At 39.2% G+C, this 26,131-nt stretch overlaps 2 protein-coding genes across 4 annotated transcripts in view; one reads left to right on the top strand and one right to left on the bottom strand.

Annotated features, from left to right (window-relative positions):
* The window catches only part of LOC101171490 (rho guanine nucleotide exchange factor 25-like), a 51,976-nt gene extending 30,631 nt beyond the window's left edge, over window positions 1–21,345 (top strand). For 2 of the 3 annotated variants that reach the window (XM_023956594.1, XM_011477084.3), the window contains 15 exons: window positions 2,179–2,486; window positions 4,054–4,164; window positions 7,125–7,249; window positions 9,028–9,094; window positions 9,432–9,535; window positions 9,751–9,820; window positions 13,423–13,512; window positions 13,748–13,840; window positions 14,292–14,342; window positions 14,445–14,522; window positions 14,625–14,816; window positions 15,009–15,189; window positions 17,125–17,354; window positions 17,551–17,685; window positions 19,515–21,345. In XM_023956594.1, the coding sequence (XP_023812362.1) occupies window positions 2,179–2,486; window positions 4,054–4,164; window positions 7,125–7,249; window positions 9,028–9,094; window positions 9,432–9,535; window positions 9,751–9,820; window positions 13,423–13,512; window positions 13,748–13,840; window positions 14,292–14,342; window positions 14,445–14,522; window positions 14,625–14,816; window positions 15,009–15,189; window positions 17,125–17,354; window positions 17,551–17,685; window positions 19,515–19,640 (1,961 nt within the window). In that variant the 3' untranslated portion in view covers window positions 19,641–21,345. The remainder of the gene's footprint in view (window positions 1–2,178; window positions 2,487–4,053; window positions 4,165–7,124; window positions 7,250–9,027; window positions 9,095–9,431; window positions 9,536–9,750; window positions 9,821–13,422; window positions 13,513–13,747; window positions 13,841–14,291; window positions 14,343–14,444; window positions 14,523–14,624; window positions 14,817–15,008; window positions 15,190–17,124; window positions 17,355–17,550; window positions 17,686–19,514) is intronic. The other variant, XM_011477085.3, reaches the window with a different exon arrangement.
* LOC101169109 (transcription factor Sp5) lies at window positions 21,104–24,886 on the bottom strand. Its single transcript, XM_004070448.4, has 2 exons — window positions 24,542–24,886; window positions 21,104–24,069 (listed from the first exon to the last, which is right to left on the bottom strand). Exons 1-2 carry the CDS (start codon window positions 24,593–24,595, stop codon window positions 23,023–23,025), a joined length of 1,101 nt encoding a protein of 366 aa, XP_004070496.1. The 5' UTR covers window positions 24,596–24,886; the 3' UTR covers window positions 21,104–23,022.
* Between the last annotated feature and the right edge of the window lie 1,245 nt (window positions 24,887–26,131).

Raw genomic sequence — 26,131 nt, 5'->3', positions numbered from 1 at the left:
CACACTGTGCCTAATGCTCTTTTTCTGTAAAAATGTGCTCTGAACTGCCATCATTTTAGCAAAGTCCGACACCATCTGTGCTGCATTCCTATTCTGAACACTAAACTTACGTATAAATTCTTCATTCCCTTCATTTTCCTCACTGATGCATTATGTCTGGCCCAATCACCCCTTTCTCCCCTCTAGCGATATCACCTGTATCAACTTATTCATCTCTCTTCAGACTTTCCCTCTCTTCTAACTCACATCCTACCTGGGGGCATACCCACTGGCATGACAGCCTTTAACAATACTTCCTCAACTTCCAGCTTCAGAGTCATCACCATCTGAGACTCTTCACCTACAGACATTTTTAGCAAACTCCACCTTCAGCATCACTCCCATCCATCCCTTTTCCAGCCACACCATGTTGTACCTGTTTGAACCTACTTCCAGTGTGTAAGTCTTACTCTTGACCTGGTCTCTTGAACACACAGAATGACATGTCGATGTCATGGTAAACCCTGTACAAATGTACAATTTGTGTATTATAGTCAGATTTAACAGTTCCCAAATTACCAGCCTGCAGAGTTTTTCTTTTCCAGCCGTTTACTGGAGACCAACAGTCTTTAGGTGTATCATTGCACTTCACGTCCTAAACACTGACTTTAACACTGAATTGTAATTCTGACCCTTCACATGAGCTGAATCAACTGACTTGACGGTTTCAACAATCACTGTTGCACTTTCAAACTTTTTTTCCCCTCCTGCTGCCAAATCTGACATATGGCCTTTGCTTTACTTTTTCCGACATGAACACAACAGCTTTCAGAGGCAGTTAGAGGTCCCTCTTGTCAGTGTGGGTTTCTGCTGTGACTTCTCCTCTGCTCAACCCCCATCCTTTCAATTTCAGATTATGCCGTCTTTATGAGAAAACTTTGGGACATTCAGAGGGGGTATGCAGTACCAGACTGTTTGCAATTTCCTTTTATGATCTGTTTCATCTAAGTGTTATTAATGAAGTAACAGATTGAGGAGGCCATAAAAACAGTGAGTTTTATTCCCATCATTGATCACCACAGAGTCTCCTGTTATATTTCTTTGGGATATAAACTGAAAATGTGAGTGGAGTAGTTGGGACACCCCTTCAATCTGACATCTGAGAAGGAATTTGAATTTACTCTTGTTTACAATAGTAGCCACGTTGTGTCTGCTGTCTGGGTCTCACTACTGAATGCTGTGATAAGAGCCCACTCTGTGGCTCACACAACGGATGCTCTGTCCCTTTGTAAACAAAATGTAGTGGAAATTTGTAGACTTAATATAAACTTCACCAAGAGTGCATTCTTCTGAGACTTATTATGAGATTAGGTCATTCTATGAATCTTATCACATGCATGTGATGACTAAGGTGAAGGAATAACTGAAATCCGTGAGTTTAGAGGGAAACTCAAGTTTTTAGGATGAGTTATACATAAGGATTGGAGCTCTGAGACATGAAAGTTGGATGCTTTTTGAGAGAAGAAAGGGGCAGAAATCTCTTGACATGTCTGAGAAAGACTGAGGTAAGGGACAGCAGTTTTGGAGATGAGGCACGATCGGATTGGAGGACAATAAAGGAAAACAAACATTTCCAGGGAAGGATCTCCCCCTCTCTAAAGGATTAAAGTGGATGTCCGGTCTCAGCTCCAACTAAAGCACACTTCCCATGTCCTCTTGACATCACTGTTCAGACATCTTAGAAATGCTTTGGAGTATTTTACATATCAAATCATCTTGACCTCTGCCTTCCTTCTTGTATCGGCTTGTAGCATGTGATGATGATGTGCTCAGATGAACAGCTTGATGTGGTAAGAAAAGTCAAATCAAATGCTGTCTGCTTGACAAAAAGAGAACAGTAAGTCCTTCATGAAGCAGCTTTGTTTTGGGAAGTTAATTATACTGAAAATGCTCATTCTTGTTTTGCTTTTTCTCTTGACTTTTGCTCTTCTTTGTGTTGATTAGTCTTCTGGCAGACCTGCACGTCTACCCTCACCTGATCACACGACAGACATTATGTTATCTTAAAAAAGCTATCTGTTTTTAATTTCCTTTTTGTTTCTAACTCATTGAGTAAATAAAAAATTTACTCTGCACTTTGATCCATTTTGCCTTTATCTAGCTGTTGTCTTCTTTTTCTTCTCAATGTTTTCTTTTTAGACTCATACTCGGCAGCAGGCAGCGAGGGCAGCATCTCCACCTCTGTGGTGTCACTGCCCCCTCAGCCGTCGGGCAGCTCAGCCCCCAGCTCCCCGAGCTCCAGGCGCTCCGTTAGTACCCTGAAAAAGTGGCTGACAAACCCAGTTAGAAAACTCAGCGTTGGATCCGCTGGCAAAGCGGAACGCCAGGTTCGAAAACTTGAAGGAAAACCTCCACCTCTTCCATCCCTGAGTCAGAGTCTGGATCTCAACAGTCCCCCAAGGCTTGATGAAACGCTAACCGTTTTACCTGTCACCCACAGAGAACTGGTAAGAAGAAGATATGTTTTCCTTTTCAAACCCCTTTTTTCTAGTCGCATGAACTATGCAAACAAGATTTTGCATACTGGCTTTTTGATCCAAGATGAGATAAACCGCCTTATAAGTAAACTTACAAACCAAATTTACATTCACTCCATCCTCAGAGAAGACTAGTTCTGAAGTAAACACAGACATTCTGTCTTATATAAACAAAAATTGCAGCCAAGAGCATAAACAACACAGCCTCATGTTACTTCTGGTGCTGTCAGTAGAAATTCAGGTTTGATATATTTTCAAGTGAGGCAATAACAGCAAAGCAAAAAAGTATTTGGCAGGGAAAATAATTCTGCAAGTCAAGCCCATTTAAAAAGATGAAAGAGGTCTGTAATATTCTTCATACTTTCAGAGATACATGAAGAAAAAGGGAATTCAGCCTGTCACGCTGTGTGGGTATTTGCTAAATCTACTTGTATAAAGGTGGAGAAAATAAGTAGTTAGTCAATAACAAAATTTTGCCTCTGTACTTTTTAATGCAACTCTGGATTCTTCTTTTTTTGCTGTCTCTCTCTGACAGTTAAAGTTTACCAAAGATGAACATTAAACACCTCTCCTCACTTTGAGTGGGCCAACTTGCAGAACTGATCTGTCAGAAGTCAGAGCTCTGTCTCCCCTTCTGGTCACCAAAGGGAACCATTTCCAGAGTTCCAACTGCACTTCATCTCCCAGCAACCCCGGCATGCATTTTCTGGATACCACACACCTGATTCATCCACTCAATCATTCACAGTCTACTTTAGCACTGCATTGATCCTCACTCAGTGCAAAGTATTGTTTGTCCCACTGTACCTTCATTATTGTATTTGGACCTTATCTTCTGTTTCCTGATCCTGTTTCTGACTCTGTTTGCCTGCCCCAACTCTCGCTTGCATTTTGACTACCCCGTCTCTCCTCTGATGATCTCATGCCTGTTATTGACCCCTGCCTGGCAGACCCAGATTTAGCTTTTTGGACTTTTGGCTGAGCTAATAAACCTGTTCCAGTTGCAACCAACCATCTGCCTGTTCTTGTGAAACGATCAATAACCAATTTTTTTCTTTTTTTTTGCCACACTATAGCCTCACTATCATTTAAGAGTGGCTCTTTACACAAGTTTGGGTTTGGTTTGACCTTCTGTAAAGACCCCTCCAATAAAAATTGTGTTTTTGTTTTTTTTAAATGTTTTGGTAGCTTTATTTTGATGATGGAAGAGATATGTAAAGACAATGAAGCTGAAAATTCCCTTTCTGAGAATTCTTAATTCGGTTCATTGTGGATCAGGCGCAATTCTAATGAACTCCTGCTGCTCTGGCGGAAATATGTTCTAGAAAACAACACAGGTTTTCTGATTTGGCCTAAAAACAGCTAATTGTAATTACAAGACCACTGGGAAAGTTTTTAAAACAGAATGGAAGATGATCTGAGTGGGACTTTAACATGTTTCCTCATCTTTAAATCAAAAAACATGTGACAGATGTTGTAAGTGGCATCGCATTACTTTAACAGTTTAGCCATGTGTTTTTGTGTGTTTTGGTTGCAGGAGTGGAAAGATGGCCTTGCGAGCCCTGAGGACCTATCCCCAGGGTCACTTCAACCACCCACCTGTATGAATGAGTCACTGACTGGCTGCATGTCACTACCCAATGCCCAGGTGTGCCAACATTAGATCCTACGACTAAACTTTCAAGTGAAAACCAATGATCATACTATGTGATCGACATAGGTAACACAATGTATATCCTTGCACTGAATCAAAACACATTGGTTTGATGAATTAAAAATAGCACTCATTCAATTTGCTTCTGAGTTCATAAAAAAACTGTCTCCTAAAGAAGCAGCATCAATAATCTCTTTGTCTCCTATAGCAGACAGGAGAATGATTAGATCAGACCAAATGAATGCAGATATGAGCACACAGAGGACCACTATGTTTCACAATATACATTAAACTGTACATTTATTAAACTACTGGCAGGACAGATGGCTGATATAAACATGAAAAAGATTCATGTGTGGTGAAGCTCTGAAGAACCTGGGTGATAGATGAGTCCCGTTTAATGTTTGACAGAATTACATGAATGGTGATAAATGGAAACAGGAAAATGTAGATGTGCTGAAAGAGTGATAGTAGTGGATTTGTTTTCTTGTCTATAAACTTTGGTAGGTATTTGACTGAGGAGAAGTATTAGGTGATACTCAGGTCATGAAACAGAAGCTTACCAGGAACTGAGCTTCATTTTAACTGCAGAAGTTTAACTTTAATAAGAACATTTTCAATATCAAACAAATAGAATATCCCAGCCCGGAGGAGTTCCTCCTGCTCATTAATCCACACCTAAAGTTATAATCTGATTCTCAACAGTGGATCGATATCCATTAACGCAATTACATCAGAAGGATGAGGTCAGTGTTTTAGTGTTTTTACTGCTGTGCCTTGAGACAAATCTGAAGCCACACTGAGGAGAAGAAGGGAGAATCTTACAGGTTTTGCTTTCGTTCATTATTTCACTCACTGCTTTCATTCATTTAGCCCCTCCTGGTGAACAAGTGTAGTTGTGAGTGTATCCATGTCAGAGCCTTCACAACACATTGCAAACCATTATTCTTTGGAAAATGATCAGAATCTGCTTTTGATGTCAAAAGCAGGAGTCTTTTTACTAATTAAATTACTTTTAATAGAGAACAGTTTTCTATCAGCAATTAAAAAGAATCAACCACGAAGGAAAATGTTTGAAATAACTAAATTCTATCCTTTATTTAAAGGCCTTCTAGCAATCTTTGCTTGATAATTCACACAACTGTTTTAATCCTTAGCATTTTGAAGCTTTAAATAATTTTCCAGTAACTCGATAACCCTGTCCCAGGCTTTTTGTCTAAACTAAAAAAAAAATGCAATGAAAAACAGAAACCAACCCCTAATTAAAATCAAAACTCAGTGTTTCAACAGTTTACAAGACATTGTTACATTTTAGATCAAATATTAGCTTAAAATAATCTACGTGTTTTTGTATTTTGAATTCATAGCAGCAGAAATATGAAATTATTTTGTCCAGTCATTTTTCCATGTTTTGTATCATTTATTTTCCAAACTGACAGAATATTTTAGATGAAATGTTTAACATTTTCAGTAACTATCCTGCTTCTGGCCCAGTCGTTTTGTTTTTGTCCTCGGGTTTTTTTGGGAATTAAAACAGAGGGAGATGGATTTTTTTTCTTCTGGGCTTTGCACATCTGGAAGTGATCACACAGCCAGGGAGACCTGTCAGCCAGGCTGAATACAAGTAGTGGGGCAAGATGAGCAGGGGGAGTGAGGCGTATTTGGAGCCTCTCCGTCTCTCATTTCAAACCTGTCTGTCTTCTTTGCTTTGTCTCTTCCATTTAAGAAAACCCGATACCTACAGATGCCAACAAAATCATCAAAGCGAGCGTATGTGAAATAAAGGCAGGGAAGAAAACTAGACACCTTCACTCTCACTTTTTCTGTTTATGTGTCTTTATCCCCACAACTATTTATTTTTATGTAAGGCAACCATCTGTTTAAAAGAGCAAGAGGGATTAGCTGTTTGCTCGTGCAGTTTTGTGAAAGGTGGGGAAGTTCTGCCGGCTGGGGCATAAGGAGAGAGGGATTTATATAAGGACAGACGGTTGCCTCTATGAGTTTACTTAGTCAGGAGAGAGTGAAAAGACAACAAATGGCTAAAGGAACATTGCTAAAAATATATGGAATCACCTTATAAGAGGACATAATTTCATGGAAGAGTTGTCATGAGTCATTACATCTGTGTGGAAATAATTGCACTTATTTTGAAAGAAATCTAAGGCCTCCCAAACTTAACCGCTGTAGATACAAAGTATGAATTATGGATGTTTTTATTTTTATTTTTAGAAAGGCTAGATCTAGTGTAGCCAGCAGCCCTACAAAGGAATTTATATCATTTACAGGAAAAATTGAGAAGGTTGCCCATAAAAGCGATGAACAGAGCTGATTAGGCTGCAGTAACCTTGGGTTCCTGACTGTGTCTAATGCCAACAGTCACCATGTGCTTGTGACATTGCAGAGTACAAAAACAAAGTTTAACACAAGATGCTTTCAATATGAAAATGAATTTTCAGCTGACAGTAGTTTCACACGACGAATGCTTGTTGTACTCGATAAAATGATATACCAGCGTATAAAATATTAGCTACAAGTTCATAAGTAATGTAATAATGTAATGTAAGGCAATATAATGCCTTAGCAGTCCTAAAATATCACGTCTCTTGTTTAAAAAATGTGATGTCAATAGATTACTTTCAACTACTTTAAACTGGGAATTACATTTTGTTTACAAATTTTTTACTTTAAAAAAAAAGTTCCTTTCTCCTTTTATGAACTTTTATTCTTGTGTGGCACTGCTCCAATCATCAACAACAACAATCTAAATCGGATCTCTTTATCTTTCCATCTTTGCTCCTTGTGTTTGCTCGCTCTTCCCTGTTACCTTGGCAACCTGCATCATTAGCATTGCTCGCTTCCTTTTTATCTCCCTTTGTTTACCTTATTCAAGGAATGATTCACAATTGTGGACCCAGACTGATAAATAATTTCTCTGTCTGTCTCCGCCTCGTCAGGACACTCAGTCCACTGGTGTTTTTCCAGATGACAGCGTGTCCACCTTGATGGACGACACCTCCAGTCAATGGTCGGCAGCTGCTGACACTGAGGAGGAGAGGAGAAGTGCCTTAGAAAAAAGCATGTATGTCTTTTATCAGTAAAAACATCCATCCTTTTGTTCACATCACTCATCTCTCACTATTCACTTTGTATGATTGCTGTCATGCATGGTCATGACAAATGTGTCTCAGCATGAGCAGCATTACGCTGGAGTGCAGCTGCAAAATATCACCCAGAGAAGGCTCAACCACAAAGGCTGTTAAGGACATTTTGCACATTTAGCTACTGGCTGTTTTAAGGTTGTTAGAGAGAATTGAGGAATGATCAGAGTCACAAAGACACCTACAGCTGTTGTGCCACTTAAGAAATGAAGCAATGTTTCAGTCTGGAGCAAAGTTGTAATACAAAGCTTACCGATATGTTTTGCTTGGTAGTTTATGATAAAATAGAAAGCAAAATCCTTTGTGTACAAGACTTTCTTTTATAATAACCGGTAAAGGTTTTTCAGGTTTTAGTTCTCCAAAATAGAACAGAAGGATGTTACTTCCAGTTATTTCTAGTTGTAGAGGAATATGGAGCATAAATACACCCATCCAAATGACAAAGGCATACAGTGTCATTGATTTGGTATGAAGACTTTTCTGCAAAGCCAAAAAGTGGAGATGTCTTATACATCACCATACATTACCATACAACAAGTCAAGAGCAATTGGTATATTCCTTGACATGCAATAATTGGAGCAAATTAGGTTAACCCGACTTGGCATTGGATGTGTCCTAATAACATCTTTCTCAATAATTTTACTGGTAAATAAACACACAAACTGCACTCATTGGGTTGCCAGAAATACCTCAGTGAGATTTGAAGCATTTCCTAAGAACTTGTGCAAAGGAGGACATCTTGTGCTATACATCTGTTGGTTTGTAAGTGACATTCCAGAAACATTGAGTGCTTGACAAAAGCGGAAAATTGCGAATCAAGTTACAATAATGGATTACCTGACAATTTGAAATTCCGCTTACTTCACTTTAAGTTTCGTTGAGGCTTCATATTTTGGTGAGTGTTTCTCTGAAGAAGCAGCAAATGAAAATAACCAAGATTACAAACCTAGAACCACAATTTGTTTTATTCAAGTACAAATATACAAGTTTAGGACACTTTCGCATTTACCTTGGGCTTTGAATTATGATTCTGATTATTTTCAGTCAAAATAAAAACTGTGTTTTTTTCCAAGGACACAGATTCTGGAGAGCCGCAGGAGTTCATTAGAAATTTACTTCTGAGTTGTGGGCGGGACTGTTGGTGCAGAGTAAGGTCGCCCCCACATCCCATCATCCATCTGTGTACATGCTCTCCTGCTTACAGCCCCTCACACCCCCAACCAAACATTACCTTTGCATCAAATATTGGAACTATCCAGTACAGCTTTGAGACAGATACCAGGAAAACAACAATGTGTGGATCTATTTGTCTGGCTACCAATGCATCAGAATGGAGCAGTGCAGGGAGCTGGTGGTCTGCATATTGTAGCTTCTCCATCACAAGTATGATCTTTTTCCAACAGCAGTTTCTCATCTGCTCCCGATTCACAACAATTTGAATAGAGAAAAACTCAGAAATTTAATTTTAAGCTAAATTTTCTTTTCATATCTCTTCCGTCATGAGAAAAATGCCGCAAGAACATGTTAAAAACACCAAAAACAAATGTCTTAATCTTTTTTCAAATAAATCCATGAACATAAATTGTACCACATATGACCCTTCCATGGAGTATTCTACAGCCTCCTTCCATCACCCTGAGGAAGTGGAAGTGCGTTCATAAGGATTAAAATAACATGTACTGTTGTTCTTCTTTATAGGTATGTACTGAAGGAACTCATTGAGACTGAGAAGTTCTATGTGGCAGACCTGGCACACATAGTTGAGGTAAATCTCTGTCTTCCAGTTTAGAGTACACAGTCTGCACTGACAGACATCCACCCAGTCTGTCAGGGAGAGCTCCACATGCTAACCAGGACACTCTACTCCATGCCTTGCTCTGTAACAACCAGATTGAGCAGATTTTCTGAATAAAACCTTGAGGAGTGTTATTTCCCAGTGCTTTAACTAGCTGCAAATATTTTAATTCAGAGAGGACTTATTGTCATGTGAAAAGTAGCAGGAATTCTACTTCTGGTAAAAAAAAAAAAAAGTTGAACTACCTAGCAGGTTTCTATTGATGTGCAAATACAAACCCTTATCTAACTCAGCCTCTCCATCACAGGGTTACATGGGCACAATGAGCTCTAAAGGTGTTCCGGAGGACATGAAGGGAAAAGACAAGATTGTTTTTGGGAACATTCATCAAATATTTGATTGGCACAAAGAGTGAGTTCTTTTTTTCTTCCCTTCGTGCTTTTTTTTTTGTCCACTGATGATGTCTTGTCTTAGTGTGGTCTAAGACAAAAGGCAAATCAGAGGCTGAAGAGTATTGTGTTTGCATCTGATGGTGGAAGGAAGGGACAAAAGTTCAAGAGCTAAATCCTCACTTCCTCTTTGGGGGATGCTTGTATGCATGGTTGTGTGTGTGTTTGTCTGTCCAGCTACTTCCTGGGAGAGCTGGAGAAGTGTTTGGGAGAGCCAGAGAGGCTGGCTCAGCTCTTCATTAAACATGTGAGTATAAATCCCTTAAAAGCACACACACACAAATTCTCTAGTGGGTGTGTCTGGGTCTGCTTCCTTGTGCTGCTTCTAATGAAAATACAAATGTAGAACTGCACCAGATTCCTGTTTCTGCACTGTTGATCTTTCCTTCCTATTTTGCTGTTAATGTAGCCTTATTCATGTTCCTGTCATTGATATGTCTGAGCCTTTTTTGCTAGCCGTAGCCCCTGACACGGTCACACATGTCAAACTGCACAGGAAGCCTCAGATTTAAAAAAAAAAAAACAGATAAAAAAGACAATCTGATTTAATTTCATAGTAAAACCTTTTCAACCATGCAGAACGCAGACATACTTAACTCAACACATTCTGTCTAAAATATTGAATTAGTGACCTCTAGAACATGTGTTTACACCACCAGTCATAGCAGTTTTTAAAGCACGAAGAGATAATTTCTCATTAAAATGTAGGAAAAAAATGACTTTTTTCTTTAGAAATGCATTTGTAGTTCACTCTCCGTGTTAATAAAAAATGATTGAGAGACTTGCTGTCACATTTGAGCGTTTATCAGAAGAGTTATTGAAGCAGGAAGTCCGACTCTGTGAAGCTCTTTCTAACTTTACCAAGTTCTCCGAATCCTGCACTCTGATTGGTTGACTCCGCCTCCTCTAACCCTCCCTCCCCCCCTAGGTCCATTTTCGGACACAGATCAGTTTTGACACAAGTTTCTCGCAAGGAATGTGTCAGAATTCAGAGCGCAGTTGTAGCGCACTTGTGATTTGCGCCAGCAGATTCGAGCACACGCAGAAGCACATTTGAGCAGTTGTAATCACAGATTTGAAGTTGTAACTCTAAATGAACACATGCAAATGGAAATTTGTCAGTTCACAGCAGAAGATTTTTACACACAGATGCAGATTTTTTTTGCACAAGTATTCACATTCTGTATTACAAGTTCTCAAATCAAATATACAAGCTCGTCCATTTTGGAACATTAATACCTTCATAGTTTTAAAATAAAAGCCCTGAAATTGTAAAGTTAATCTATAAGTTAGCATGCATATTTATTTTTTCAGCATATAAATTAATAAAAAAAAAATATTGGGCAATCATAATATGGAGCATAATAATGATTCTCTGTAAAACAAAATATATTTTTACACATTTTCTTTATGAAACTTTGCTGGTTGTTTGGTGTTTTCCTGTCTGAATAAATTGCTGCTGGGTCAATGGAAAGTCACAAAGGACTTGTGCATGAAGCTAAATTAGATTGACTTATTTTGGTTAAGTGGTGCCAGATGCAGACGAGACAGACACGAAGCGTAATCTGACTAACTCGGCTTCGCCTCTTGTTTCAAAGTAATTAAACAATCAAAATGTTTCTCTTTGCTTTATTTCCTGTCCCCAAATGAAACAGTTTTAAAAAGCAATAATTAACTTTCAATGTCTGTTGTGGGATGAAAATTGTTTTAATTAAATCTACATACTGTGTTTAATTGTGAAAAAGGAAACTGGGAACATGGTTCTAATGAAAAACAAAGCTCAAGATGCTTCTGTGCACCTGTTAATGCACATTTAACATGTGAACACACATACACTTGTTACTATACAGACAACTGTGTTTCTGCAGTTATGGTCAGCAGTGGTTTGTGTGTTCTAGGTGAAACAACCATGCATCCTGTTGCTAGGTGCAGTTTAGCATCAGTTTGCAGTAAAAGGCTCTGGTTACACTGAGGGTAGCCTGGGTAAATTATACATAACCTTAAGCTTATTTACATGGGCCTGCATTGGTTGCCACATCTGCACTCCCATACCAATTAGTCACAGAAGAGTAGGCTCTACAAGACAGAGTCAGCTTCAAAGGCACTGCACTCTCAGACAAAGCATTATTAACCTGCTTCCTTTCATCCCAAACTGCTACCAGAGACACTGCACGCTGGAATCAACTCTCCCTGCTCACTTTCAGGAGCATTTCCATGGACTCACAAGGATATTAAGCAATCTGTTTTTTCATGAGGTGCACATTTATCTCCTATCCCACCCTGGTCTTCAAAGCAAGACAGAAATTCAGACTTCAGCAAGTAATGCATAACAAGCCCCACAAGATAAACCAAAAAATCTGATTGTTTTTCATTGGTGGCAAATAGTTAATCATTCAGATTTTTGGTAACACTTTATATTAAGATTCCTTAACAAGCTTTGTTAACACATTAACAAGCATTATAAATGAATTTATAGGGTGTTAGTAAGACATTTATTAGTACAATAAGTCTAATAAGGTTTATAAAATTACTTAGTTAACACATTTACAAGCATTATTATGAGGATGTTTTCAAGATGCTAATGAAGCTTTTACTGATATTATAGGTGCCTAACAAATATGTCAGTGTTCATAAGCTTAATAAGTTTTATTAACTAACTTAACAAATTAATAGGCTTTATTAATATGTCAGATGCTAGTAAGATATTTATTAGCATTATAGATGTCTTGCAAATACCTGAAAGTGTTAATAAGATTTATTAACATCTAAAGTCAGACCATTGTCTTCTAAATCCATATTACTAAACTGCTTATAAGCTTTACAAATGTATTAATTAACTCTGTTAATAGTTTATTAATTGTTTTGCAACACCTCATCTAAAGTGTGGACGTTTTTTAGCACAAACAACCACAAAGCATAAAGATTGTAAAAAGAACTTTATGACATTAAAACAGACTAAACATACACAAATCGTTCTGTAAAAGATATATAATTATTTAATTCAGACAAATAAAAATTTTTAAAAAACATATATACTGGTGTTGGATGACTCTAGCATCATAGCTATAAGGATAAAGTATTAGCATCTATCCTGAGTGAAACATTCATTGCAAATCCCATCACCAGGAGACAGTTCTCTGCATTCAATGCCAACAGCATTCAACCACTGTTGCCTTGCTTCAAAGTCCACAAAAAAGTTGCAAAAGCCAGTAATTTCTGAAGAACGAAGATAATAAACCTACAGAAGCCATGCTAAAGCTAACACATCATTTCAGATCTAAAAGAGCAAATGTTTACTCCTCTGGGTAAACATTTCAAAAACAGAAGATTTTGAATATATATATATATATATATATATATATATATATATATATATATATATATATATATATATATATATATATATATATATATATATATATATATATATATATATGCAAAATCTCACATATATATATAGATATATACATATCTATATAGATATATAGATATATATAGATATATCTATATATATGTAGAGAGAGAGAGAGAGAGAGAGAGAGAGAGAGAGAGAGAGAGAGAGAGAGACATTTGTTTTTTCTTTTTCAAAACATTCTGGTCTTTTATAATTGTATTTTTTCAGAGAGAATGTCAGTGAACGGTAAAATGCATCAGCATACAGTTTTACAGAACATTTACAAAAAAAATCCTTTTTTGGACAAGAGGATAAGAAAAACTTTGATCTTCCACAATGTCATTATGTGTTTTTTAAAGTTGTTTTTTTTGGTAGTTTGTCTTCCATAAGCACATATGTCATTTATTCCAACAGTGTGTATTTGTTTTGTAAAGTGATGCCTGTTTGTGCTGCAGGAGAGGCGTCTGCACATGTACGTTGTGTACTGTCAGAACAAACCCAAGTCAGAACACATCGTTTCAGAGTATATTGAGACGTATTTTGAGGTAAGAAATGTTTGTCTTTTCTTTATACCCCAAAACTGTTTCAGTCATGCACACACTCATGTTATATCTGATGTGTTTTTAGCTCCAGACGCACAAACACAAGACGAATGTTAGAATTATGCAGCATAATCCTGCTGTTATTGTCTTAATGGAATTTATGTTATCCATCAACAGTTGTGTTTTGTGCTGTGGTTGTCATATTGACGGATGTTTTGTATGGCTGTCCCTCTGCTAGGAGATCCGGCAGCAGCTGGGCCACAGGCTGCAGCTCAATGACTTGCTCATCAAGCCTGTCCAGAGGATCATGAAGTACCAGCTTCTGCTCAAGGTAAAAAAAAAAAAAAAAATAGCTTTGTGCTGTGCTGCAGACATCGAACCTGCACATGTACACAAACCGAGCAGCTGTCAGACACACAACTGGGTCTGCCATGGTGTCATTAACATACAAGCTTAACACCTACAAAGACTCATGGCACACACACTGTACTGTTCTCCGCTCAGGCTGCTCTACTTTCAGAGAACAAGTTAAAATCCCTCCCCACAAGAGAACAAGTTGAAGTCCCTCCCCAGAAGATTTATAAAATAACAACAAATAAAGCCTTTGAATGCATCATAAAATGATATCCTCTGTTATTATTTTGCCAAAGTAATAAAATTCGGGTTCTTTGCACTCCAATGAACGGTTCATGTCAAAACCTTTAAACTGTAGCAGATGGCCTTCCCTCATGCTGAGCAGTAAACCTTGAATGTCTTGTTGACTGGCTTGTTTATTTCAACAGGACTTCCTAAAGTATTACACCAAAGCAGGGATGGATACAGAGGAGCTGGAGGTGGGTGCCTTGATGGATATAGATGAGCTTTAATGAGGCTTTTTATGTCACAAAGTGGTGCTGTATACTCTTGATGACAGCCTCTTTTTATCCTGAACACAGAAAGCAGTGGAAGTGATGTGCTTTGTGCCAAAACGTTGTAACGACATGATGAATGTGGGCCGACTGCAAGGCTTTGAGGTACAACTCGGGAAGGTCTCCCCCACATCCGTTCCCACGCTGACTTTTTAAGGAAGACCCAAGTGTAACCGCGCTTTCTCTTTGAATTTGTGTCTGTGCCAGGGGAAGATCACCGCTCAAGGAAAGCTGCTGCAGCAAGACACCTTCACAGTGATTGAACAGGACAGCAGCTTCCTGTCTCGAGCAAAAGAGAGACGAGTCTTTCTGTTTGAACAGCTGGTCATCTTCAGCGAGCCCATCGATAGGAAGAAAGGCTTCTCCCTGCCTGGATACATCTTTAAGAACAGCATTAAGGTTAGTGCTTATTTAGTTTTTGCGAAAAAATACACTCCAGAGTTGCGATTGCACATGACTCACAGCCGACTTGGTCATGCCTTAATTGGCAGTTATGTAACCCTTCAGTGTGTAGTGTTTAAAGACTCACATGTGTTATTTAACAAGTAAGAAGAACTCCTTCCAGGTGCTTTCATCTGTTATGTCTTCCAGGTGAGCTGCCTTGGGATAGAGCCCAGTTTGGATGGTGATGACGGACGCTTTGTTCTGACCTCACGCAATCCCGATGGAAGCGTGGTCCGCTTCCAGCTGCAGGCGTCCTCCCCTGAAATTTGCAGATCCTGGGTCAGTGATGTGCTTCAGATCTTGGAAAGTCAACGGAACTTCCTAAATGGTATGTTTCAGCTCGTTTCTCAAGTTTAATTGTCTCTGGTTATCCATTTTTACCTTAGGTGCACTATAAGCAAATGCTGAATCAGTCTGGTATTTTGTTGTATTTGCTTTTAAAAAAAATACCTTTTTGAAATTTGTCAGGTTTTTTCCCAAATGTATTGAAAAACTAAACATATAGATTTATGAACCAAACAAAACGGAAGCCAAAACAAGGCAATGTCTAAAATGTAAAAAAAGACAGAATTCAGTCATTTTAAAACCATTTTAACACAAGATATACACAAAAACATCCATTCTTAATGGATAAACCTGATATTTAGTTGTTTTTTTATTTGTTTTCTCAAAAAGCAACCACATATAAAAATGAATTGAGACAATCCACAAAAGGAAACAACAATTTAAACGTTACTAAACTTTGTCTCTGGTTGATTTACATTAATCACGCATTTCAATCCTAACAAAAGCCCACAGCCTTGTTAAAACGTCACACCTTTAAAGGACTTTGTGTAAAAATAGCAGAAAATTCCTTCAGTAGTCTTTTTTTTTTGTTTGCTGTTTTGTAAAGATGTTCTGTATGGCAAACACAACAGCCGGAGCTTTCAATCTTGAAAGGAACAGAAATGTTCTTATATTCAAGCGGAAAACAGGAAACACAAGAGACACCTCACCAGGGACAAGGGAGTGAAAATGAAGGGCAAGAAATAGCAACAAATCAGTAGGAAAGTTAACATGACACAAATAAAAAAAGTACCTTTGCAAAAATAGAAAGCCTAACAATGTGAGAATGAGACTTACTAACTAAACAGAGGGACTGTGCTAACCTAACACAACCAATTCAAACATATAAGAAACATAAGAAAAACAAAAACATTTGAACACAGTTTTTGAACGATCCCTTTCACTGACCTAAAATCCATCTAGGACATCTTTAGCCAAAAATTCAACCAGTGTGACTCAGGAATAAATACCTGAGCAGTGCAGGGGAAGTTTTCCAGATTCCTTGTATTTCTTGTCAGATAATCAAGTATAAATTAAATATCTGTACAAATAAACAATTAAAGAGGAATGAATGGCAAATCCATTCACATTTTAGTTTCATGAAGTTCAATCCGCTGTTGTTTTTCCACATCAAAATAACACAAACGGAATATTATTAGAACATTCTAACACACTGTATGGTTAGACGTCTTTACCTAATTCAAAGTGTTTTCTAACATTGGACTATATTGATGGACTGATCATTTTTTGCTGTCATCACGTGTGTTTTGTCAGCTGTGATGATATTTTTTTACATTTTAGTAAAATAAACCTAATGTTTCTCAATCCAAATGGTATTTTCCAATATCGATTAAAATCGTTTCATTTTGAAACAATTTTATAATGGTATAGGTCGATTTAACTAACATGTCTCAGAAAGATCGGTCTGGTTGGATCTTAGTGATATAAATCGATTCATTGATTTATCGATGAATTGTAGTATTTTTAGTCACACAATGACACGTTTTTCTTCTTTACCTTAATCCACCATAAACAATCTAGAAAAAAGATAATTCTGATTCTCTTTGTTTTGGTTTTCTTTCCTCACTTAGTCAAGATTTTGTATGTGGAAGCAGCATCATTGCACAGTTATCTGCTTCAAAAGTGCTCATGAGCCAGGCATTAACATTAAATATGACCTGATCAACTTTAGTTTCCTGTATTGTTGTTGCAAACATTTACTACCCTATTTTAAAATCCAGATTTTTCCCAGTTGTTTAAAGATTTTAAAAAGCATCACAATCCTGCAATGAAAACCAATCCGTCCTTGGAAAAGAGATTTTTATTAAGCTGTGCATTTTTCCCCTTCAAATTGTTAAAAGCTGACTTTGCACAGTACTCAAGAAAGCAGTCAGTGGTGGAGGAATATAATATCTTTCTCTGTTCTTTTTTTTCCTAGCCTTGCAGTCGCCTATCGAGTATCAGCGTCGCGAAAGCAAGTCCAATAGTCTGGGCCGCAGCATGAGGCCCCCTCTGTCTGCCACCAGCTCCCTGAGACCCCATTCATCTGCCTCCATAGACCGCCATAAGCTGCCCTCCCTCCACTCTCACAACACCTCTCTGCCCGCGCTCTACCTGCCGAGCCAAGCCCAGAGTCAAGGACTCAACGAGAACTATTCACTGAGGGATGTAGGTGTCACAGTGCACAGACACACTCTCCTTCAGACACTCAAATGCAGTTTTTCTCTTTGTAAGACACCTGTGGTACCTCTATGCCTTCTTGTTTCCGTCTGAGCTTTGGCAGCTAAAACAGAAGTCTGCCATTTGCATTGTGCAAATGCACTTCAGTGCTGAGTGACCCACCTCTTCCCACCTGCATCTGCAGGCCACAGAGGTCCAGCCGTGTCCTGCTGACCCCCACGCTGTTTCTTCATCACACATCCGACTCGGCTTTACTGACCAGCCAAACTGTCAAGCTGTGTCCAATGGGCTGTTCTCCTCAACCACACAAGCTACACAGGTAGTGTACCCGCATGCGTTCACACATTTACAGCCTCAGTGTTACACTCAAGAGCAACTGCTGTGCTTTTGGCTGAAGATTGAACTCCATACTAACTAAGGGTTCATGGTTCCGCATAGAAAAGGTCATTGACAAAACAAACAATGAGAAAAAAATAGGCGATAATGTATAAACACAACTCTAAACTACTGAATGGAAATACAGATATTCTCATGAATGCAAAAATAAAATAGCAATGAGTAATGCATTTAACTGGATGTCAAGTAAAAAGAAGAGTTATTTCTCCCCCTACTGGCTGAAAAAGGAAACACTACACTCCACACTCAAATTACTTCTAAAATACAAAAAAGCTGTTCTATATTTAACCCTTGTGCTATCCTAGGCACTTTAACATTGGGAGTTGGGTCATCTAGACCCACTAGACAGTGCAATGAACCTTTTTTCTTCAATGATTTGTGATCTTCACTGGTGTCCATGGATTACATGAAATCTTTCCACCTTTATCCACCTTTGTCATGGTAGGGAGAACACGTCAATGTAAGGGTGGGGTCATAGGATAGCACAAGGGTTAAAAGTCACTTCTCTATGGAAATAACCCTTGTGCTATCTTAGTGGGTCTAGATGACCCAACTCCCAACGTTAAAGTGCCTAGGATAGCACAAGGGTTACAGGAGGACATTCTCAGAGATCCATGCAGATTTCCAGGGTTTCCTGTCATCTCTGGTCTCTAGAGAGGCTGGGATGAGAGACCCACTGTTGTTGTGTTCTTCTGTCTCTGTTTGTTCAGGCTGGGCTGGGTTTGCATACAACAAACAGGAAGTACTTCAAGTCACACTCAGAGAAGAAGCTTATCAAAAATCAGTTAATTGTGTCCTAAATTTGGGTTGATTTCTCATTGACCATAACCCAGTGAGAGCCACAAAGTCTTAATTCACCCTTTAGAAAAATAAGACATTGATTTGGATTTTTATTGCTCTTACTATTATGCTGTATTATTTTTTTTGGCATAAAAGAAAAACAGAAAATAGCTTTTTTTCTAAACATGACAGTTTATAACTACCGTATTCATATGACTCACTTTCAAAATAAAAGACACCCTGTACCATATATAGGATCGTCTCAATGCAGCAAATGCAGTAGTAGGTGGTGTAATGTCTACAGTGATTAAAAGCACACATGCACAGTTTATTTTACGACATCTCAGCAAGAAATTTGTAAATCTAACTAACTCAAATGAATTCAGAGCTAATTAATTGGCTCTTACTGTGTTTTCCAACCACAAGATGCACATAAAATCCTTGGATTTGATCAAAAATAGACAATCTGCCTTACAATCCAGTATAACGTAAATCTGGTTGTGCACGCAAAAGTCTGTCAAAAATATTTTAGTCCTACTTTGTCAAACTAAGAAGTGGAACCGTTTGATGGGTTCAGATGTTGGAGCATTATGGGTACTGTAGTCAGAAGCCTTGTGGAGTGATATGCACTGTGCTTCAACTGTGACTAAATAAAGTTTAAATAAACTACATAAAGAATAAAGTTTGAGTTTGTATACTTTACTTTTTTTCACTTCACTTACTTCTTACTTTTTGAAATTTAGAAACGTTTTATTTTTCTTTACCTGAACTGACGGCATGTGGCTCTGAAGCCTCAGGTTGCAGACCCCTTTTTTTAGGCAATAAGGCTGAAAACACCAATTTTAGCATTTGTCTGTGAATGCACAAGCAGGTTCAAAACACGTCGTTATTTTTGTTTGCTTTTATTGGCACAGAAACATGACAGGCATGCATGTTCTTCATTGGTGTGAACGATGAACCCTGTCTTCCCAGCAGAGAGCAGGAGAGGGCAGCCGCAGGGCATCGGCTGCTGAGGCTGGAAGTCAGGCTCCCTTGTCGGGACCCTTAGCTGGACGGCGACCCAGCAACCTCACCCAGCTGGATGAGGATGACCTTTGAGCTTCACGTGTCTCCTGGGTCAAGCGGATAGAAACTGATGCTACTTCTGTGAAGAGAACACAAGTCGACGGTCTGCTTGCCTCATGTTGGATCCTTCTCTTGTCCCGTCCAGAGGATGGTGGGGAACGCTGAAGGCGGCGTGCATCGCAGACAGACAAACTGCTTGGCCCCTTCCTAAGACCCACCAAAAGGAAGAGAACGCTGCCTAGTTTACCTTCAGCGGATCTGAACGGAGCCCAGCAGGACGCAACTGGGCTCAGAGTTTGAAAAAACTCTGCGATGTAACAAATTGTACCTTTCTGAGAGCTTGTATGTCCTGTTCTTCTCTCTTTGAGAGTACAAGTGGAATTTGTTTGACAATTCCATTCCTTATTGGGGCAGTCACTGGAGTTATGTGTGTGCCTGAATGTGTGTTTATAAAATGACATGTCTGTGTGCATGTGACCATGCAGGAAGTGGTGGTGGCTCATTTAGTTCCCTTTGTTGGGTTTTCTTCTTTTTATGCCCCACTCTAAAGATACGTCCAGAAACATGTCAATGACTCTTTATTTTCCTGCTGACATAATACTTGGCTGTTTATATCAGCAAGATCGGGAACAGCAGAACACTTGATGTGAGAATGCCACAAAAGCTTCTATCTCCGATTTCATCAGAAAGTAAAGAACTTTCTTTGTTGCCAGTGTTTGGAGCCTCCGTGTGCTCTGATATTCTGTTTGACTGGGCTCCCTTTGATCGGGACAAGAAGGCATGAGGAAGCCCTCTGGAGGTTCTTTGTGGGTATGACGTCACCTCAGATTTCTTTTTACTCTTCAGGCAGCTCCTGAGGAGGCATTCAAAGGGCCCGCTGCGATGAACCAAAGTGCTGTATGCAACATCTCCTCTGTGGCTGCCTGACACAAGGCTGCTTTGCAAAGGTGATCTTTCCCAGGTTAGGTAGCCTGACATATGTAAAAGATTGGTGTCCAATAGCACATTGATTACAAGTAATTATTTTATTCATCCCTTTTTATCATGTTGAGGCTCTACACCAAGACCTCATAGCCTTTGCCATCATGGACTAAGTGAAGGTATCCCACAAAACTCTTGACAGATAAAGAAAACCCAACTGAGATTGAAAAATCTCCACCTAGTTGCCTCCATAATCTGTAATATTTTGCACCAGTGCCAACATCTACGGCAGATCCCTCCATAGTTTAGATTAAATCTACTGTTTAAGAGTAAGTGGCTGTGTCTGCTCTCACTTTTGATCTTTAAACCTTGAGTGACAAAGGAGAACAAAAGGACGCTATCCTGCCTGTGGCCAGTAGAGGTCGCTGAAATGCTTTCACCTCCACCCCATTTGGATCTTGCAGCTGCACCAAAGATCAAGAGCATTTCAGAGCTCACTTTGAGATACTTTGATGATCAAAAATAATACCCAAAAGTACAAAAGTCAAATAACATTTTAAAAAAAAGCATCCGTCTTTTTTTTAAAGGAAACCAAAATGTCTGACAAGGGATTTTTACAGTTTTGACCGATCCCACATTTGTTGGGATCCGGTGATGGAAATTAAATTTCTGATGGAGCAGGTTTGCATGCAACACAAAGGAATACCACTACAGAGAACCAAATGTGAGCACAGAAAGACTGAGAAAGGGTTTGGTAATAGGTGAACAGAAAATAAGTGTATCATATCAAATAAAAAAGTATCTTTTGGAATTTGAACTCAATGCTGTGTGTTTCTTTACAAGTTTTTTTAGTAGCCTCTGCAAATTTAGATTGTTTTTTAGCTCTTAAAATTATTGATGGTTGTATTTACTTAAAAGACAGTCGGATAAGCGTCTGCCTAAATAAGATGTGCTGTTTTGACAACATTCTACATGCCTTTTTTCTCAGTTGAGCTGGTGGTAAAAGGAAAGTTTTTTTTCTTATTTCCTTTTAAGTAATTCACCATAGTAGGCTCCGACAAAGCATCTTGCTTTTGCATCCTACTGGAAGAAGTTCAAACGGGATCAAAAACAAAGAGAAGAAACCCCTGGATGAGCAGACATCTGGTTGGCTGCCTTTTGAATAAAGCTTCATTCTGGGCTGTAAAACAGGACCCATCGTAACACTGCTGTGATATATGGAGCTTTGGGGTGGGAGGGGTATTAACTTTCACAAGGGTGCAAAATCAAAGGGAGTTCCTGTCACCAGTGGGGGTTCTCGGCAACAGGGGTCCTATTCACAGGGAATTCCTCTCCAGTGCCCTCTGTTGCATCTGTTGACTCAATCTTCTCCATTGAGAGAAAGAAAACACTCATTAAAAGCCACATGACTGTGAACTTGATTGCACCAGGCGAGACACGCAGCCTCTTCAATGGAACGAGTGTTTACTTTGAGGTGTGAAAATCTTTGAACAGCCCACCATGTTTGGTCTTTTTTGCCGGAGCTGCTTCCCTCACACCCACATCACAATGAGCGGCATTTGTATTCTGAAAGCAATCAAATGACCGTTTAAATAAACCTCAGATCTTTCTAACGCTCTGTCAGAAATTCACGTCCTAATTTTTTTAAGAGAGGAAATTCACTAAAGCCTCTGAAACTGATCAGGACACAAACCGTTGCGAATGTTTCAGAAAGTTCAACTCTTAAAAACTGTTTTCCATGAGAATGTTTATTAAAATGTACATGCTGTTAAAACCCAAATAAAATCGTCATCATATTTGTACAGTATTTACAAAGACCTTTCAAATTTGAAGTGTTTGCTAATTAGGATTGGGGCTTTGGGCTGCCGCCTGAGTATGAAGAGATCAAAAAAGAAAAATCGGCTTTCCTTTCAGAATAGATCCTAAAATAGCAGAAAATATTTGCAGATGTTTACAAATTAAAATCTTTTTAGCAAAGTTGGCTTTTTTTCTCTATTAAACCAACGTTTATCAACAGCAGCTGCACTAAGGCAAAAAATCCACCTGATGATATTAGCGATCTGTCAACATAAACATAGAATTTTTCTCTCCACCAAATTAAAATGTTCACATAGATAAATTATTTGCATAATGTAGTTTGAAAAAAAAATATTTCTTACATCAAGTTTTAAAAGCAGTTTAAGGGGAAGAAAGTTTTTGATTTTATTTTTATTCTTTTTATGGTTAAACTGAAGATCACACTGAAGGCTGCTAAACAATATCGCTGAAGAAAAAGGCTTCAAGTTTCCTTTCAAGGTGCATTTCTTTTAACAGCACACACTTGTTTAACTCGAATAATTCACAATTTTATTTTTTTAAAAATCCAAAAGCAGGACTTTGATGAGCAACAACATTTGAGGGGAGTATGAGCGCCTCTCCCATTAGTGCAAACCTAAAGCAGTAAGCAAGTCACACAGTCTGGTCTTTGTTGCTGATAATCAAGGAACCACAGAGGTTACTCTCTCTTGATGTTGGTGAGCAGAGGCTCTGTGCTTTGTGCCGGCTGGCCACACCGGCCCTTCCTGGTCTGGTGGGTCTTGACGTGCTTGGAGAGGTGATCGCTCCTCATAAACCTTTTGCCACACTGCTGACATCCAAAGCGCTTCTCCCCGGTGTGTGTGCGCAGGTGTCGCTGAAGCTCATCCGAACGGGTGAAGCTTTTACCGCAAAACAGCCAGTTGCAGATGAAGGGCCTCTCCCCGGCATGCCACCGCAGATGTGCCTTCAGGTGAGAGGTCTTCTTGTACACTTTGCCACACTCTGGGATGTGACAGATGTGAAGCCTCTTTTTCCCAAACTCCAACCCCCCACCGTTTGCCTGGCAGTTGGGGCATTTGCAGCGCCGACAACGGCGAGTGGAGCTTAGCAGACCCTTGGAGGTGCCCTGGAGAAGAGCAGCAATCTGAGGCTGGTGACCCAAAACCAGTTGTCTGCCCAGGGTGAAGGGATGACTGGAAGGGGTGGTGTTGCTTTGGGGCAAGCTCCACCACTGCTGTCCTTCCTCCACATGACCTCCAGACAGGTGATGCCGGGCTGAAGAATTCTGCAGGAAGCTGGGGAAGTTTTGTCCTACACTGTTATGCTGAGGATAATAGGGGCTGCTGGCCTGTGGCTGGGAGGACAGCATTTTAACAGGGGAGAGTTCAAAGGAGTAGGTTGATGCAGGTTCAGCTGGAGGGGTGAGAGGTAGCTCGTGATGGTGATGATGGGGATGATGGTGGTGATGATGATGATGATGACTCAGGCCAGACTGCATGTGTCCAGGGAACTGCACCTTGGGCATGGAGAAGGTCATCTGGTGCGTGCTGAGGGCTGAACTCGGTGCCATGTCATTGCTCCAGAGCTGAAACATTCCAGATGTGGAGCTGACCGTGCCTTCATAGGGGAACTGGGAGCCTTCTGAGCCCATGGTGCCACCCACCTGCCAAGCCTGGCTGCAGGTGGTGGCCAGGAAGGAAAGAGCGTTCGGTGCTCCTTCTGGAGAGGAGCTGGGAGTTCGATCCTGTGTGGTAAAACACACACACAGGAATGCCACCATTAAATAGAATCTCTACATTTAAAAAAAAAATTCTACTATTTTTTATTAATAGAAATAATACTAGAGCAATTAAAAGTAACAAAAATAATAAATAAAATTATATCTGACTTCTGTTGATAATATTTAGGCAAAACCTTAAACTTCTTCTCTTGTTTTAAATCCTCCACTTTTAGTTTAAAATGTTCCTTAAAAACTATTATTCATTTGACTGTATTTGATTTTAACATCTAATTTTTGCGTCTCTAACGCATCTTAAAATGCTTTTCTGTATGAATTGTGTTCCATAAATAAAGCCACCTTTTATCTTTTTTTACTGGTGCTTAAAACACACTTTACACCAAGTGCAAATTTAAATATTTAAAGAATTATTCTTGCTTTTAAAATATTTTTTGTTGAAGAAAGAGCAGTTTAAAAAACAGAGAAAAAAGTAACAAACCTGCAAAAAGGTGTGCAAAAAGTTGTCAGTTCTTTGTATCGTGAGCGCAGCCATCTGTCCTCGCGCTCCCTCTCCACGCGCCTGCGACACAAATGCGCTGAGTGGCTGCGACGCACGCGGGGAAAAAGATGCTCACATCCGTCTTCTGCAGGATGTGCGGGATTGAAGGTGTTGTTCGGTCTGGGAAAGTCCCACAGTCCACCTGGGAGAGTGTGCGCAGTCCTGAATAGCAGCTGAAGAGGCGCGCAGTTTAATCCATGCGATCCTCTAAGAGGCGCATCTTCTCTTTATAGAGAAAAGATCCTCTCAACGGGGTCTCCAGCATGATGCAGCCGAGCCCGTCAGGAGGGGAGAGGCAGGAGGAGGGGGGTTGTTGGGTGAAGGGGTGGGCTACTCATAATTTCACTCAATTTCAACCAAATGCTGACCCCGCGGACTGACTCCTCCTCCTTTGTCCCCCAAAAAAGATACTTAACTGAGTATCATACAGTGAAACTTACCTGATTTCTGTTCTCCCACTTTATTCAAAATAAACCCACGCAGGCTTTTATCATATGTGAGTAAAAATAAAATTTCAAGGAGTAATCATATTTTAATTTCAGCTATTTTCCGTATTTAGGGACAGACTTTTTGTGCATGAACAAAACGCTTACTCTGTTAAAAGATCTAAGAGACACAGAAAAAGAAAGCAATTCTCAACGTGGGAGTGTTTGTGTGCTGATTCAGGTCCTTCTTGGGAATTTAAAGCAAAAAAATAAAATAAGGAAAAGAAAAGAAATGTGTGCATCAGTGACAAAAAGAATAAAAATTTAGAAAAAACAAAAACAAATAAAAAATCACAAATTTATAGTTGTTAAATTCTCCCACTTTTCCCATGAATTAGGCTAATAAACACAAAGAGGGGTCAATTTGGGGTTAATTTAATGAGATTCACTTCTACAGTTAAGGTCTCTCTGCAGCTGGTTTTGGCAGATTGAGGCTCACACACTCTGACCAAATTCACAAAGCTAATTGATAAAACTCAATCAAAGATTCCACAGTTCTCACCAGTAGGTGACATGTCAAACAGGCTGCCCTGTGTGACATTCTCACATTTCAGAGTTCAAGTAAAGGCCGCTTAAGATCTGCTCAATTAAATGCAGATTGAGGTCTAATCTCATTCTGTTAGTCTACTCACCATTACAATGTTAAGGGTTTAAACTCAGGCTGGGAACATATTTCTCATGTAAATGCCTGCTTCCTTACTTATCAGCTTGTCATTGTTTTTCAGGCTCTGAGCATTAAAAAAACACACCCCACCAGGAATTAAAGCTTTGAAAATATTTAGATTTAGATATACTATATATATGTATTTATTGGTTTAAAATACTGCTGGATGTTTTCAAAATGCAATGATTAAAATGTTTCATTCCTTAATGTAACAAGCAAAATATTACATTCCCTACACAGATTTAAATGTGGCAAAGAATGATAAACTTCATCCCCATGCTTTGAAACCATCCAGATTTTTTGGGTACCACTGACATTTAAGATGAAAGGAAAAGGTTGAGGACAGGATAGTGGAGGACATGGGGGCACCGGCGTATCTCG

The sequence above is a fragment of the Oryzias latipes genome, chromosome 7 (genome assembly GCF_002234675.1).
Source record: "Oryzias latipes chromosome 7, ASM223467v1".
Classification (NCBI taxonomy): Eukaryota; Metazoa; Chordata; class Actinopteri; order Beloniformes; family Adrianichthyidae; genus Oryzias; species Oryzias latipes.
Note: the sequence above shows the minus strand (reverse complement) of the source record. Positions and strands in the feature narration are given on the sequence as shown.